This window comes from Penicillium taxi (assembly GCF_028828555.1).
Source record: "Penicillium taxi strain IBT 34144 chromosome Unknown utg000005l_segment0_segment0, whole genome shotgun sequence".
Classification (NCBI taxonomy): domain Eukaryota; kingdom Fungi; phylum Ascomycota; class Eurotiomycetes; order Eurotiales; family Aspergillaceae; genus Penicillium; species Penicillium taxi.
This window is the reverse complement of record NW_026643207.1, coordinates 2,886,908-2,902,334: the sequence shown is the minus strand read 5'-3', so window position 1 is coordinate 2,902,334 and position 15,427 is coordinate 2,886,908. Positions and strand designations below refer to the sequence as shown.

Below are 15,427 nucleotides of genomic sequence, written 5' to 3'. Positions count from 1 at the left end.
TTCTCCCAGCAAAATCAGGCGGCCATGATAACCTAGCCTTCGATCCTCCGAAGATTGGACTGTTATACCAAACGATATCCCGGCAAGTATTAGACACGTTACGCGCAGATTTAATCAACGGCAACGTCTCGACTCTCGCGACTAGTTAACTAAAGTTAGACTACAGCCCACCACTAATGCCTCCTCCACAAGAGCGCACTCTCCGGCCTTCGGGTGGAATGACTTATGGAAACCCGAAACATCGAGACTGCTCGAACTCGTAGACTCTATGTCGGGAGTGACACTCGCTCGTTGCATGCAGTAAGTAAGCTTGTAGGTACGTGATGCGGGAGTTGTATGAAGTGTGTATTTCTATCTACAACTCGAGTAGAGATAGTCCTCGGTCAGGTGACTGAGGATCCCAGTGCTGCCCAGAATTAGCTGGATACAGACACTCTAGAGCCGTAGACTCGAATATAGATGATAACTAGAAAAAGTAAGAAGTGTATTTATTTGTGGCTTTGAGTACCAGGCCACAGACCGATCCATGGCCCTCCATTCAATATCCAGTAGTATATAATATGTAATCTCGAAGATTTTATATATCTATGATTCTACTCTTCGTGTTCCACGACATAGAAAGATTCATTTTACGCTGTTTGGTGTTTACCTTTTAGTAGTTGAGAGTAGTGAAGTCCTGCATAGATCCAACCAATCAGAACCGAGAATTTCATACAAAGGCTTTGGACATTTGATATCCTCATCATGACCGCTACTCCGTTCTTCCTCTCCATCGCTCCTTCTCATTTTCTTCGATTCTCGTAGAGATATTCAGTTATGGATTTCCTGAGGAGTTTCTTCTCTTGGTCGCAGCCAAACGATGCCCAAGTTCACTATTCCAATATCATGGCTGGTATGTTTCTTCCGAATCTCCAAATATCCGTTTCTCTATATTAATCAAAGCTCTCCAGATCCTTGTTTGTGTCAGCGAAGTGAGACTGTGGCCGAGTTGAGCGCCATCCTTGACCGGTACCGTTTGTTGAGTGTGAGAGGTACCCCGGCCTCCGGAAAATCGACCCTAGCATGTCTTCTTTACAGTTATTACAAAGAACGCGATATCCCTTGTGTTCTTTTCCACACCTGGAATTTCAACCCAAAGCTTATAATTACGGGCACTACAGGATCTTGGAAGCTGCCCACAAAAACGGGTATACGGACATCACCGATGCTTCCCTGTTTATGGCAGATATTGTGATCATAATCGATGAAGCCCAACTCACATATGCTGATTCAGGCCTATGGCTAGGTTTGATCAAAGGTGTGGGGGAGGGCCTTTGGCCCACGGATCGCCTTATTCTCGTCGTATGGAAGTCCCACAGGAGGACCAATGATCGACATACCCGGAAGCCCTCATATCACCCTCTCTCCAGCTCAGAGAGTATCGTTAACACCATCCAGTGGGTTTGCGGCGCTTCGTCCGGCGAAATCAGACAATGAATTCCCAATCTTCAATCCTCCGAATATTGGTTTATTCTACACTCGCGCCGAGTTTGATGATGCTATCACCCTCTCCTATCCTAGTCACTCCAATTTTGTATTGGACCAAAGCGCAAGAGACCATATTTTCAAAATCACCAACGGCCACCCTGGAGCGGTCAATAGTTTCTCGGGATTCCTACAAGAAATTTTTCGGAAAGCGTTCCATGAGGGAAAGCCCTCAATCGATGAACAGGATATCAGACTGATCATGACAAATCCACAAAACCTCTTTAAGTACCTGGGCATTTGTCCAGTCAGGCGATCCTTTGCGCCCATCCAAACGATATCCCGGCAAGCAGTGTACACACTCCGTGCCGTTTTGATAAACGGTAGCATCCCTCGAGATCTTTCAGACCCAGGAATCAATGAATGCTACAGCAAGGGATGGTTACACGGAGAACCGATAAATAATGAGTGGACCCCGGAGATGATCTGTGTATTCCCATCAAAGCTGCATGCGCGGTTCATTGAGCATTATTTCTTGGAGCACCTGTCTCCCTTCCCATTTGACCGTTTCCCCAAAATCGAAACCCTTGTTGAGGCTGTCCTGAGAAATTTCTCTCGACGAAACCTCTGCAACGTGAACCGATTCAGCGTTGGTGCGCTTCTGCGCCCTGTCGAGACTTGTTACCAAGATGAATTCTACAGATCAATCCATGAAGTTCTTGGTCCATCGATGGACGCGATCAGCGAGTGGTCTGGGGATGGAATCGGCAAAATTGATTTCAGACTTGGGGCTACCAAATGGGGAATCGAAATCTTGAAGGAGGGGGATAGATTGGATGCTCACATCCACAGATTCTTGCCTGGAGGCCAATATCATGGCTGGATGCAAGCAGGATTGATTACAGACTGGCTGATAATCGATTGTCGTACAACCAACCCACGGACAATTCGGAACGCACATCTCTGGAGGGCTGTCTTCTGTGATGACTTTTCATTTGTAAAGATCATGGATAGCAACAACGAACAGCTCATGGAATTCCCACTAAAGTTCTGATTAACTGCTTATCAAAGCTTCAAACAATCAATTCAAAGAGGTTTTCAGCGCTACGAATATTGAATAATCAATTATTCCTGTAATGACAAAGCCTTATACTCCAGATGATTCAGGTTCCGTAATTTGATAAGAGTGGATAAAAACAGGGAATTTCATCATCTTCTCTATCAACTACAAATAATTTGCCCGAAATATTGCATCCTTCGGTCCTCAAGCTACTCGGAAATTAGCGGTGTTCTTTTACTTTTATAGAGGGACAGGTCTTTCTAACACTGAGACACCTTGATTAAAAACACTCTGGACTCAAAATGGTCCAATCCACTTGACCTCAAGCTTTCATCCGAAGCCCTAATCTAACTCCGTCTTGTGAAAAGCTGATTCGCCAGGCAACACTTCCTCTAGATGAAGATATGGTGCTGCGAGAGACACCGCTTCTTCTCCAAAGAAGGGATATACCACTCGCTGATAGCGTCCATCGAATAACCGAGGATTTCATGGATTGATCGGTAAAATTCGTCTAGGTAGCAAGCTTTGACAGGGTGCAGAAGCGCACCAGCGCTGGATCATTTGGTAAAGGTTTTTCTGAGAGAAATTTCTGATGTTTGCCAGGTCTAGACATCCCCTATTTCGGTGATCAACGAATCCCGCACCAATTCTGTCGATAATGGCCGTGCTCTAACCCCAAGGTTTGAGCCCCAGCATTATTTCGGATAGGCTGAACTCTACTCGTGTGGGTCGTGATGAGATCCAACACCTCAACTCCAACCTACCACTTCGCATGAATTGGTATAAACGAATCCTTAGAGACTCAACGAGTCTCCTGAATCGGGATAGGAAGATGAAGCAGAGGTCAGTATCGTTACTTATTTCATTTTTATCGCTTATTTCAGTTCACTTGCATGTTATTATCTGACGGGGCTTATCGTATTGATAGACTCCTTTATAACCACTTTCCATTCCTCAGTTCTCAAAATTATTTCTTTCCTACTCCATATTCTCCGCTCATCCACTCTAATTGACTTCATCGACTTCAGCTATCACGAATCTATCCATTTCTGAGCAGACCGACCTACCGCAAACTGACCCCGTCGTGGAACCTATGGATGTCGACGCGGAAAGTCGACCTGACCCCTAGTCTATCGGAACCCAAATCACAGAGTTGGAAAATCGCATGAGCCGACTAGATGATCTAGAAAAGGCGAACAATGAGGCGGTCAAACTCACTGAGTTGGGGGTAGAGCGGTTGATGGGCAGCAATTACCGTCTGTACTCGAGGAACTGCAGGCCAGGATGGATGGCATGAGAAGCTGGATCGAGCGGCACAGCCGGAGAGTCTCAGTGAATGATGTTCTACTAGAGACCAAAGCAGCAGCGATTCAAGTGATGGCCTCCGTGAAGGCCCGAATCAGCCGTCTCCGAGGAACAATGGGAGAGGAGCAAGAAACGGTCGATAGACTCATGAAAGACCTCACTCAGTGATCGTGCTTAGGGCATGTACTTCGGACTCCAAACTCTGTTACTCCCGCTACGTACGAAATACACTTAATATAGAATGATACAGGTATTTAAACATTCTGCAGGGTGTGAAATACGTATTTTGTTTTCAGTATTATGGGTCCTTGTTATTTCCTTCCGCATCAGCTACTTCCATATTTAGTTTAGTCAGGTATATAACACAGGAGTGACATCACATCTACCTATTGTTCATTTTCTATCCCTCTTTCTCTCCATCCTTCTCAAACTTTACTAACTGCTCACTCTAAATCCATCGCAATGGACGATCAATCTCCCCCATCCATCATGATCGACGGCAAACCTCTCCTTGAGCGGGTGTCATCACTTATGACACCAGACCACCGAGCCACTCTCGCTACTCTGCAAACCCGTTGTGAGAGCAGGGCTTCTAACGTCTCAGATATCTCTCAATCATCATGCGAGATCACGGTATCGGACTTCATGGCAGCCAAGATCCTTCAGCTAGAGGACGAAATGTCCTACATCACCAGTGTCAAGGCTGGATTGGATGAGGCAAACAATAGTGAAGTTATCAACAATATTGAATACTCCCAACAAATCAAACCCTGGATCCGCAAGCTCAGGTCAAAGTCATCAACTCTAAAGGTTCTCAAACGACAAAGGAACGTTCTTGCTGAAGAAATCGGTGACACTATGGCGGTGGAGATAAAGAAACGCCAGCGAATTGATGAACCGCCAGATGAAGGTCTGCTCGAAAGAGCATACCGTGACACGATTATCCAGCGAGTGATGAATGCTACTGGCAAACAAACGGCACAGAAGTTTGATCAGTCGGAATTCAAAAAAAACGTCAACGAGTATTACAATGTGAGCGACGGCCAAAAGACCTATTGCCATGTTTTGGCTCTCTGGCTCGATAAAAGTCAAGTTAAAGCGGCACACTTAATACCGAAGAGCATGTCACCTGATGAGTTGGCTCATATATTTGGCGACAACGATGTCGTCACCAGCCTCCCCCAAAATGGTAAGAACCCAGAACTTTCCCCATTCTCTGGCTAATCAGGCAAATAACTGATAAAATCTCAGGCCTATCATTGCATCACAAGGTTGAATCCCTCCTGGACAAGGGAGATATTGTCATCATTCCAATGCTTGGCAAAGCGATGAACCCGACCGCATGGAGAGTTGTCGTGTTGAATTCGGCCCTTGATGGTGATATAGTGTGGCAGAAAGACAGACGCGACGGGGAAAAGCCAGAGATCACCCGTGTTAGGGATCTTGATGGAAAGGTCCTGATATTCCGCAATGACAATCGCCCTCGTCGCCGATACCTATACTTCCGATTTATTGTCTCATACATGTGGCAGAAGCGACGACAAACTGCCAACTCGATGGATGTATTGGCCGAAAAGACAGATGCCCGAAAGTTTTGGCCCTCGGGGGGTTCTTATCTCCAAAAATCAACGCTTCAGACCCTTGCCCGATGCATCTCAGGATGCGAGATTCCTGATGACCTGATTGGGAATCAGACGTTTGACGAATCTAGTGACCCAGAAAAAGATGTTCAAGCCGGCATGATTCTTGCGGCAGATTTTCAAGATCCTCGGCTAGCACCGAGCGTCATGGATGCACTCACAGCTTCAATGAAGCATCTTTAAAATTGAAAGGAGAAACTGGAAATTCTTCTGGTGACAAAAATAAGTTTTAGTCCGGATTGGGGTAGCTATCATACAAAACTAATCAATATCCTTCGCCTGGAGGTTTCACTTCAAATATGGTGTATTAATTAGATTGAACTTGGTCACTTTCTATATTGATAAGCTTCATTGTATTCATTGCTCTTTTGTACCTAATTAGAGTTCTCCCAATCATTGATTAGATCGACTGAAATCGAACAAATTATGGGAAGTTTCCAAGGAGATATATGCAAGATGGAAGTAAAAGTTGTATGAAGCCTTCAAAGTCATAATGAATATCAACTCAAATCAAGCAATTATCCTGACCAATGCTCTCTTCCCCTGGATCCACCTTCAGCAGTCTCTTCTCCAGATTCAGAATGAGGCGAGCACCACATCTCCAGTCGAGAGTTTCTCATAATCACCTATTGCGGTCATAATCAGACGGTAAGGATGGGCTAAAGTTCCGTTCAGAATCCAATAGCCGAATTGCTTGGAGCTATCTGCAGTGATGTATCCAGCGATGCGTACGTTGCCTCGCCGACTTGATGGATGATTATAAATCAGATTGATTAGACCTATGAAGTAAAGACTACCATATAACCAACTTCAAAGAATTAGAAAGAGAAACACTTTCAGTCCAAGTAAATCAACTGCCTTGGAAATTGACATCGCCTATCGGCGTGTAAGAATGTGTTGATCGATAAACTCGATTCTGAGAGATTCATATGCCAGGAACTCTATGGAACAATAAAAACGAGGATGGCGTGTGGGTCTCCATTATATAACACATATCCTGGTCATCCGAAAGGGACTTCTGTAGAATATTGATCCTGATATCGATTTTAGTCCTCAGATACCCAGAATCCTTCCCGACGAGCAAGAGTGAAAGTGTATTCAAGTTGTTCATCTGCGATCACAAGAAAAACTGGCAAACTATGAAGGAATAGCCAAGAGTCGTGATAATAGGATCACCAGAAATGCAGTATCTGATGCTTTGTTCTTCGAGAGATTTAGATAGGTGATAGAGATCCTCTCCAATCAACTCTGGAAGAGGTCAATCGGCGGTGTAATCATCCATTTCGGGTTGGGAAGTTATGGAAAATTATTTGTTCGAGTCTGGCCTTTAATGCAGGATACTGTTATGAGAACTTGATGAGAGATTGATTAGAACTTGATAGGAGGTATTGTGGAGTTAAGTTGGGAAGATTTCCGGGAAGAGTGACGGGTATCTCGCTGAGAGACCCCTGATTGTGACAGAAATGCGGTATGCCCTCGCGGCTAATAAGGCTAGAATAGCGCCTTTCCCTTCAAAGACTCATGGGTTCATCGAAAGCAATGAACGCATGAAACAAAAGATCAAGACTCTTTCTGGTGGATTAGCCGAAGTGGTCTCTAGCGGGGATGACAATGATAATATACAGGTAGTACACCAGTCGGTCAATGACTTCTTGCGCGCAAAAGGACTACAGCTTCTATATCATTTTTTTCGCCAGCAGCACATCATCTATTGATAGTGACAAGACTCTCCTCGAATCTCAAGCAGTCCTCTATCGATCATGTCTAGTTTATCTAGCCACAGCAAACTTCCCTCATGATTTATCAGATGATAGCTTATGGAGAAGGGAGGAACTTGTTCAAAAGCACCCATTCCTTGCCTATGCAATCACCAACCTCTTCATTCATGCTGGAAAACCCCGCGGGTCTCGACAGGATGCGGTGCAGAATGAATTAGATATGCTACATCAAGTCATAGATCGATGGGTCAAGGTCTACAATATCTTACATCTGTATAACTTACCACGCCTAGCGAGAGGTACGACACTATTACATATGGCTGCTGCTAGGAATCTTGTTGATGTTATAGAATCGTTAGTATCGAATGGTGCGGACGTGGCGAAGGAAGATGAAGAGAGAAGAACGGCATTTCATTTCGCAGCACAGTGGGGTCATGTAACAGCTGGCAGAATACTCCTTGAGAAAGAAGGAGACCGCGAGGGAATAAATCGACATGGAACCCTATTACGTCAGGCAACTAGCTGGGGGCACGTGGGATTTGTCGAATGGCTCCTAGATGAGGAAGTGAACATTGAAAACCTAAGGAATGATATAAGAGGTGCTCTGCGAGATTCTGCGATAGCGGGGCATGAAACCTTCGTGAAAATATTGATTGGATCTGGAGCAGATGTCAATGCTCGGGGTGGAGAGTATAGCAATACCCTTCAGGCCGTTGCATATAGAGGAAGAGCCGAGATATTGCAGATGCTACTCGATGCTCACGCCGATGTCAATGCCCAAGGTGGACAGTATGGCAATGCCCTCCAGGCCGCTGCAGGTAGAGGAAGAGCCGAGATAGTGCAGATGCTACTCGATGCTCACGCCGATGTCAGTGCCCAAGGTGGACAGTATGGCAATGCCCTCCAGGCCGCTTCAGCTAGAGGAAATCCCGAGACAGTGCAGATACTACTTAATGCTCACGCCGATGTCAATGCCCAGGTTAGACCATATAGCTATGCCCTCCTGGCCGCTGCAGGTAGAGGAAATATAGAAGGTTCCGAGATAGTGCGGATGCTAATCGACGCTCACGCCGATATCAACGCCCGGGGTAGAGTGTATGGCCATTTCTCGGGGCTGTAGAAGGAGGAAATACTGAGTCAGTGCGGATGATATATGAGGCTATGGACAGTTTAAGGACCTAGCGGCAGCTCACGCTAGCAGGGGTTCAGTTATGTTAATGATAACTAATCAATTTGGAATCACGTTACGAAATGGTCAGAGACCATGAGCAGAAGAATATTTGAACCTCTTCCTAGCGTAATTGAGAATAGTGGAAGAGAAATGTAATATAAAGGGCTAAAGCTAATCTTAGATTCAGAACTGCATTCGAAGAAATACTGAACTTAGAACTTGCAGTTTGCGCTGAGCGAAACCCTGCACGAAATATTTTTCGAAGGTAGAAAAAAAACCTGTAAAAAAAAAGTGACCAGACTGGGGCTCGATCCCAGGACCTTATCGGTGTTAACGATACGTGATAACCAACTACACCATCCGGCCAATTGTTTTGTTTGAAATGTAAAAAGACTTATATATTCCATAAAGCCTCAATAATTTGTAAAATATAATCTTTGTTACGGTGGGAATAACTATATTAGGAACTCGAGTAGCTAGATGAATCGAACACATTTCACACCACCTTACACACTGTATATACCAAGAACCTAGGACGAATCATACTCTTTTCCAGTGTATATAGTACAACGTGTAAACCCTGTCATTTCAACGTAGTTGATCGACAATGACTCTCAATAGGAGGGCATTATCATCAGTACACGATCTATCTTGGAAACCACGCACTATATTGTATTACCTTCGAAGTGCTGCCACTATCCGGTTCAGTAATCATAGAACTTAATTCTATCTACTATCCCCGCACTTGCTCAATATGTGGACAAAATCTTCCAAGACCTTGAGTACATATATTTCTTTTGCAGCGGACGGATCGACGTTGACCAATATGCTCTAGGGTAAGGATTTGGCACTGATGGAGGAACTTATTGATTGTAATGGCTAGCTAATCTGGGGCAAATGCCCTGTTTTCCACACTATTATAGCTTTCCTTTTGTTTTTCATTATCGTTGCATCTCAAATCCATAGTTGGTTAGCCGTCCTTGGGCACCTCTTAACGAAGCGACCTTTTTTATCTCCATAACTATTAAATTTCTGTACTTTTTGAGCTCGAAATAATTACAAGTTTTAAATAGCTATCAACAGTACTGATACAAAATTCAAATTTCACCAGTCTGGTGACGACGACAAGAAAACGAAACGGAGTTTGGAGGAATCTCAGCGGCGCAAGGGCAGCTAAGGGCTGGGCTGGGGCGGTGCAAAAAAATGACCAGACTGGGGCTCGATCCCAGGACCTTATCGGTGTTAACGATACGTGATAACCAACTACACCATCCGGCCAATCATATATATCGATTCGGCATTAGTGCATACACATAGCTATGCGAGATGTAGATCCTTAAACATTACGGTCGGATTCGGTCGAATTTTTCCCTAATGTTTTCTCGATATTTCTGGCTCCTCTGTTTCAGACAAACACCGGCGGAAGAGAGTTGTCAAACATGTAAGCGCAAGATATCAGGCAGATCATGCGAATAGTAAAATGTATCCTATCACTGGATGTTTCTCTGCTCTGGCTAGATAGAACGCACTGTGACATGACGTATAAAGAGTGTTAGATCGTAGTAAGAGGTCGGAAGTATATAATTTAACAGCCCCACAGTGATATAAACTTAGTATCGGCGGAGCAACGGCGAAAGGAAAGCTACCGGGTATGTTACTATACAATATCCACTGCCCGGTCAATGTGTTATTTCTTATAAGAATCTTGGAGTCCACTTGATAATTAATTTATTCATCAATCTGACAGACTAAATACCAATCAACAGTCATCTTCATCCCCAAAAGACAACCTTGTCTTCTCGCCAGGTTTATAACGTCATGGCTCTTAAGCAAAACACAACCAGCATCTGTACCGCTGCTGAGGCTCATATCATCTCCTATACCTTTACTATCATATCGCCTGACTTCAGAAGCACGGCTGAGCGTGCTGCCACAATGGCCACCCACTACCTCCCAGAAACCACTTTTCTGATCGATGGTAAAGTTACTCAGCTTTCTGAGCCAGGGCCCTTTCAGTCTCTTATTAAAGAAGCTCTGAACAGTATGGATGGATGTGTCATTGAAGTGAAAGGGTTCAGAGTTACGAAATAGAGTATGAAGCCTAATTAAGTTTAGTGTTAAAATATACCCCACATTAACCACTTTCTACCTAGTGGCATTTCCCATGTACTTTACAGCTATTGATCTCATCTTCGCTCCAACCACAGTTTCTACAACCTGTGATCTCTCATCTACAACGATGTCTTCTCACCTATACGATATTTCGGAGGATTCTGATTCTTCTCATGATACAGACCTCTCCACTGATGCCCGACTAGCAAGAACTGCAGAGAAAGAACTGCAGAGAAAGAACTGCAGAGAAAGTACTAGCGGAAGAGTCACTAGCAGAAATTCATTACAAAATACTTCAACGTACTCTCAGTGTGCGCTCCGTTGTATTGACCTCTTCAAGCTTTGCGGAGCGAATGGAAGCAGCCAAACTTCTTAAGGGCAATCAACTTGTTGTGATCGGCCGTGGAACTTGCGGAACGATCTTCGAAATTCCAGGAACTGAGACTGCCTACAAGAAAGGCAGCGTTAAAGAATCTTTATGGAATGATGTGAATCTGACAAACACAGCATGTCGCGCGGTGATGGCAACCAAGGATATTCTCCAGGAAGTTTTCCCGGAAATTTCAATCCCTCGCGTCCCTGTTGTGACCGGATGGGTTGGTGAGAATCAGATTAGCGAATGGTGGCAAAAGAACAGCGCCAGATTTCCGACTAAGGATGCCAAAAGTGGCTACCTGTTCCAAATACAACGAATCTTACCCTTCCCCAAGTCCGCTCGGGAAGCTCTTATCCGCCTCTATTTTCCAAAAGAGCTGCAACGTTTCGCCCTGGAAGACCCCGAGAATAAGCCATACCTTGTACGGCCATACCTTGGACAGAAACGAGGAGAGCAGGAAATTTCCAATCCCGCAATCAGCCTACAAAACTATCCACTCTATCTTCTGACACGGCCCTAGGAACTCTGGATAACCGAGCCCGGAGGATCGAGACCGCTATTTTGTTTGGTGACTATGCTGGAAACATCTTCAAAGCCCTCAAATCAGTCTTCTGCTCTTCCTCCTGCTGCTTTTCCTCTTCCTGCTGCTTTTCCTCCTCCTTCTCTACCTTGTTAGATGACTTACCTTGGTGGTCTTTGCGCCACTTACTAGCTAGCACCCAGAGCTTGACAATCTCTGCTAACTCTTCGCTCGGCCAATCACGATTCCCATCTACGAATAGCTCATGAAGAGATTTCGAAGACTTGTGAAGGGCATCGGCGTGGCAGATCCGGTTTCGCTCGGCGTAAAGTTCGATAGCAACCTTGGCCGCGTTGCTGCCTATCTCCAACCCGCCTTTTCCTCTTCCTCCTGCTTTTCCTCCTCCGAAAATTCCACCGCCTTGTCCGTGTCTATTGGCACTATTTCTCAACGGCTGCAGTCTGGAGAGTGTGAGACTGTGGAGACCTTGGAAGCAAGCGTGAGCGAGCGAGCTTGTCAAAGGCGGGTTGGAGATAGGCAGCAACACAGCCAAGGTTTCTATTGAACTTTACGCCGAGCGAAACCGGATCTATCACGCCGATGCCCTTCACAAGTCTTCGAAAGCTCTTCATGAGCTATTGGTAGATGGGAATCGTGATTGGCCGAGCGAAGAGTTAGCAGAGATTGTCAAGCTCTGGGTGCCAGCTGGTAAGTGGCGCAAAGACCACCAAGGTAAGTCATCTAACAAGGTAGAGAAGGAGGAGAAAAAGCAGCAGGAGGAGGAAAAGCAGCAGAAGGAAGAAAAGCAGCAGGAGGAGAAAAGCAGGAGACTAATCTGAGGGCTTTGAAGATGTTTCCAGCGCAGACACCAAACAAAATAGCGGTCTCGATCCTCCAGGCTCGGTTATCCAGAGTTCCTAGAGCCGCGTCAATCTGCTCGGTGAGGGGCACGAAGCTCTCTTGAATAGCTTCCGAAGAATCATTTTCTTGTTCGACTTAAGCCAAGCACTTACCGAATCTAGTGAGCTTTATCTATTTAGTTACAGCGAGGACAAGATTGAATAACACACCTCTTACAACTTCGCATCGACGCACCTAGATCTATTCCATCGAGAATATTAGCTGCATATGCACCGTAAGAACGTCACCGTTCCGACAGAAACCCAAAACTTAGCCTCTTCTGCTGGCAAGCCGTGATAAAATAGCTTACTGGGAAGAGTAACAAACTCAGAAAAGCCAGTTTCCTTATTCGTGCGCCAGGTAGGAGGTGGGTAGCCGAAGAACGGATCCATAAAGGATAGCCTTGAGAAGGTGAAATCAGGTGATATGAGAATAAGACCAATAACGTATTCGTTGGTGGAAGATTGGCTTATATTGCTTTCTTATGGCCGTGTGAAGCCTTTGATAGCACTATTGCTAACCATGCCGCCATAAGAGTGCGCAACAACTACTACATTGCGCCCATGGCTTGTATCGCTGGTTATTGCCTCAAATTCGATATAGAAGTTCTAATTAAATCTTTTGAAATTCTAAAATCACTTAACGATGTCCTGTTATAACATTACTATTCCTATAATCGATAAATCAGTCTATAGAACCACGCATGGGACACACATGGAGAAAAAAAAATTTAACCAGACTGGGGCTCGATCCCAGGACCTTATCGGTGTTAACGATACGTGACAACCAATGGTGTGTAGTGGAAAGGCCACGATATGCATGGTGTTTTGTTTGAAAATCGTGGCATTCGTAAAAACATGGCCTTTCATCTATTCCTACCCACGACGCTAATAATATATGATCCTTATTTTTATTTTATATTAACCCTCATCTCCAGCATCTTTATCTCTACTAATAAACTTTTACTAGAAGTGGCTACTGGATATGGCGTATGTCGTTGCTAAAGTTAAAAAAAAACTGTTTTTCGCTAATCGTTTCTTTATCAAGTAATAGGGGACTATGCAGTGCCAGCTCATAAATGCATGTTAGTCAAGGAGAACGCATATAACCACTTTAAATTTCAAAGTGAGTCTCTACCCAAGTGGGGTTATGGGTACCTAATTGTTATGCCCCTGTCGGTTTTGGGTATATTAGCTTGTTCAGGTCCAACAACACGGGGTAATATTAAAACCTTCAATATATACAGCTAAAAAGTCATGGATCCCCTGAGCCACGAAAAATTCATCAGTATCTTCGATGACTTAGTTCAAGAGCTGAAAAACCACCTGTCTCGTGGAGGATTCTCTGCTGAGGCTATTCAGCAATTTAGCCATGTAAGATGTATCATACTTATTTTTGATTTTTGATTTTAAACAAATATAATGCAGTGCTTGAATACGAACACCACAAGTGGCAAGCTTCACCGTGGACTTACTGTCCTTGTTACCGCCAACAACATCTTAAATCGACCGCTCAGCGATGAAGAGTTTAGACAACTGAGCATACTAGGGTGGCTTATTGAGCTGTTCCAAGCAGCATACCTCATCTGGGACGACATCATGGATAACTCTACTACACGTCGTGGCCAACCGTGCTGGTATCGCCAGCCCGGAGTTGGTTTGATGGCTGTCAATGACGCCTGTTTGTTGAAATCCGCGATTTTCCTCCTTTTGGAGAGTCATTTTACCGACCATCCAGCCTACACTAGCTTTGTTAATCTCTTCCTCAAAGCTAGCTTAGAAACTGAGCTTGGCCAATTCAGTGATATGTTTGCAAGTCATCAGGAGCTCGGCAGCTTTACAATGGACAAGTACAGGTTTATTGTGGACCGCAAATCTTCTTACTACAGCTTGTATATGCCTGTTGCACTTGTACTGGTGTATCTGCGGTTGTCATCCCCCAGTAACCTTGGTCAAGCACGAAAACTAGCAACTGCACTTGGGGAGTACTTTCAAATCGAAGACGACTACCTAGACGTCTTTGGTGACCCGCATATAACCAAAAAAATTGGGACCGATATCCAAGACAACAAATGCACGTGGGTGATTAATGAAGCAATCATTCGATGCAGTGATAAGCAACTTTGTGAACTTCAAAAAACATACGGAAGAAATGACACGAAATTGGTATCAAGGGCTAAAGACGTTTTCAAAGAGCTGGGAATCGAAACGATTTACGAGCATCTAGAGGAAACACAAACAGCAAACATCGAGGAAATGATTGCAAACATTGACGAAAGTGAGGGACTCAAGCAGGATGTTTTTACTCAGCTTTTTGCTCAATTTCGAAGAGGTCGGGGAGTGAAGGCTCCTTGAACATTCCAGCCTAGCGACATTGGCCCAGCATCATCATTGCCCGTTGACTCTTTGGAGTGGGTGGGATAGGTTGTCGCTGCTTTTCGGATCATATAAACTAAGATCCCAAGAATCTTTGAGTATTCGCCCTTTTGTCCATCCGAGGGGCCCACTGGGATAAGCTTCAAATCAAAAATATGGCAGCAGTCAAAATTTGGAGTAATCAAGATTCTTGCAAGATATATTATAGTACACCATACAGCATACCTGAATATAGGAGGAATATATGTAGCTACTAGGTCGATCCAGACCCCGGAAAATTGTATGCTGGTAACGATTATATAGTTTTTCGTCCGTTGATTAATCTCCGACTAATTGTCTGCGCACGAATGGTGGAGCGTTTACTATGATCATACCTCCCTTCTTGTAATATCAGAATGAAACAAAAGTATATATTTAGGCCACTCTTGCTAGGTATAGAAGACCAAAAAGTACAAAAAGGAAAAAAAACATACAACAGTCAGGATTCGCATGTGGTCACCCATCATACTACTAACTGGCCGGCGTGAGGCTTAAACGCAGAAAACAGTCGGGTGTCGCCCAGGTGAGCAAGGTAAGTATACAATAAATAGGGTGAGAATCGGGTGAGACCAAGCTCATACATGACCACTATACTGGCCCTTGAATAGTTAAAGACTATTAGGTAGAGTAATTTCTCCTAAAATCGTGTTGTCTTCGCATCTACATATAGCCACATATTAATACTAGCTAATGCTTGATTACTGCACATTTTACAAGCCCTCTGTCGATCAACTACGTTGAAAGGAC

General features: G+C 44.5%; 8 protein-coding genes across 8 annotated transcripts; all 8 read left to right on the top strand.

The window, feature by feature from the left end:
* Positions 1-885: 885 nt before the first annotated feature.
* On the top strand, positions 886-2,518 carry N7495_008393 (uncharacterized protein; the record flags this gene model as incomplete). The annotated part of the gene is made up of 4 exons (XM_057211044.1): positions 886-892; positions 951-1,013; positions 1,139-1,349; positions 1,438-2,518. The coding sequence occupies 4 exons, from the start codon at positions 886-888 to the stop codon at positions 2,516-2,518; spliced, it is 1,362 nt and encodes a 453-aa protein (XP_057060587.1).
* A 1,290-nt stretch (positions 2,519-3,808) lies between these two features.
* N7495_008392 (uncharacterized protein) lies at positions 3,809-3,997 on the top strand (the record flags this gene model as incomplete). The annotated part of the gene is made up of 1 exon (XM_057211043.1): positions 3,809-3,997. The coding sequence occupies one exon, from the start codon at positions 3,809-3,811 to the stop codon at positions 3,995-3,997; it is 189 nt and encodes a 62-aa protein (XP_057060586.1).
* A 294-nt stretch (positions 3,998-4,291) lies between these two features.
* Positions 4,292-5,652, top strand: N7495_008391 (HNH endonuclease signature motif containing protein; the record flags this gene model as incomplete). The annotated part of the gene is made up of 2 exons (XM_057211042.1): positions 4,292-5,018; positions 5,081-5,652. 2 exons carry the CDS (start codon positions 4,292-4,294, stop codon positions 5,650-5,652), a joined length of 1,299 nt encoding a protein of 432 aa, XP_057060585.1.
* Positions 5,653-7,113: 1,461 nt separating this feature from the next.
* N7495_008390 (ankyrin repeat domain-containing protein) lies at positions 7,114-8,307 on the top strand (the record flags this gene model as incomplete). Its single annotated transcript, XM_057211041.1, has 1 exon — positions 7,114-8,307. The coding sequence occupies one exon, from the start codon at positions 7,114-7,116 to the stop codon at positions 8,305-8,307; it is 1,194 nt and encodes a 397-aa protein (XP_057060584.1).
* A 1,869-nt stretch (positions 8,308-10,176) lies between these two features.
* Positions 10,177-10,449, top strand: N7495_008389 (uncharacterized protein; the record flags this gene model as incomplete). Its single annotated transcript, XM_057211040.1, has 1 exon — positions 10,177-10,449. One exon carries the CDS (start codon positions 10,177-10,179, stop codon positions 10,447-10,449), a length of 273 nt encoding a protein of 90 aa, XP_057060583.1.
* A 148-nt stretch (positions 10,450-10,597) lies between these two features.
* Positions 10,598-11,366, top strand: N7495_008388 (uncharacterized protein; the record flags this gene model as incomplete). The annotated part of the gene is given in 2 exon segments (XM_057211039.1): positions 10,598-10,770; positions 10,781-11,366. 2 exon segments carry the CDS (start codon positions 10,598-10,600, stop codon positions 11,364-11,366), a joined length of 759 nt encoding a protein of 252 aa, XP_057060582.1.
* Positions 11,367-11,631: 265 nt separating this feature from the next.
* On the top strand, positions 11,632-12,205 carry N7495_008387 (uncharacterized protein; the record flags this gene model as incomplete). Its single annotated transcript, XM_057211038.1, has 2 exons — positions 11,632-11,825; positions 11,875-12,205. The coding sequence occupies 2 exons, from the start codon at positions 11,632-11,634 to the stop codon at positions 12,203-12,205; spliced, it is 525 nt and encodes a 174-aa protein (XP_057060581.1).
* Positions 12,206-13,522: 1,317 nt separating this feature from the next.
* N7495_008386 (FPP/GGPP synthase family protein) lies at positions 13,523-14,620 on the top strand (the record flags this gene model as incomplete). The annotated part of the gene is made up of 2 exons (XM_057211037.1): positions 13,523-13,639; positions 13,694-14,620. The coding sequence occupies 2 exons, from the start codon at positions 13,523-13,525 to the stop codon at positions 14,618-14,620; spliced, it is 1,044 nt and encodes a 347-aa protein (XP_057060580.1).
* Positions 14,621-15,427: the final 807 nt, after the last annotated feature.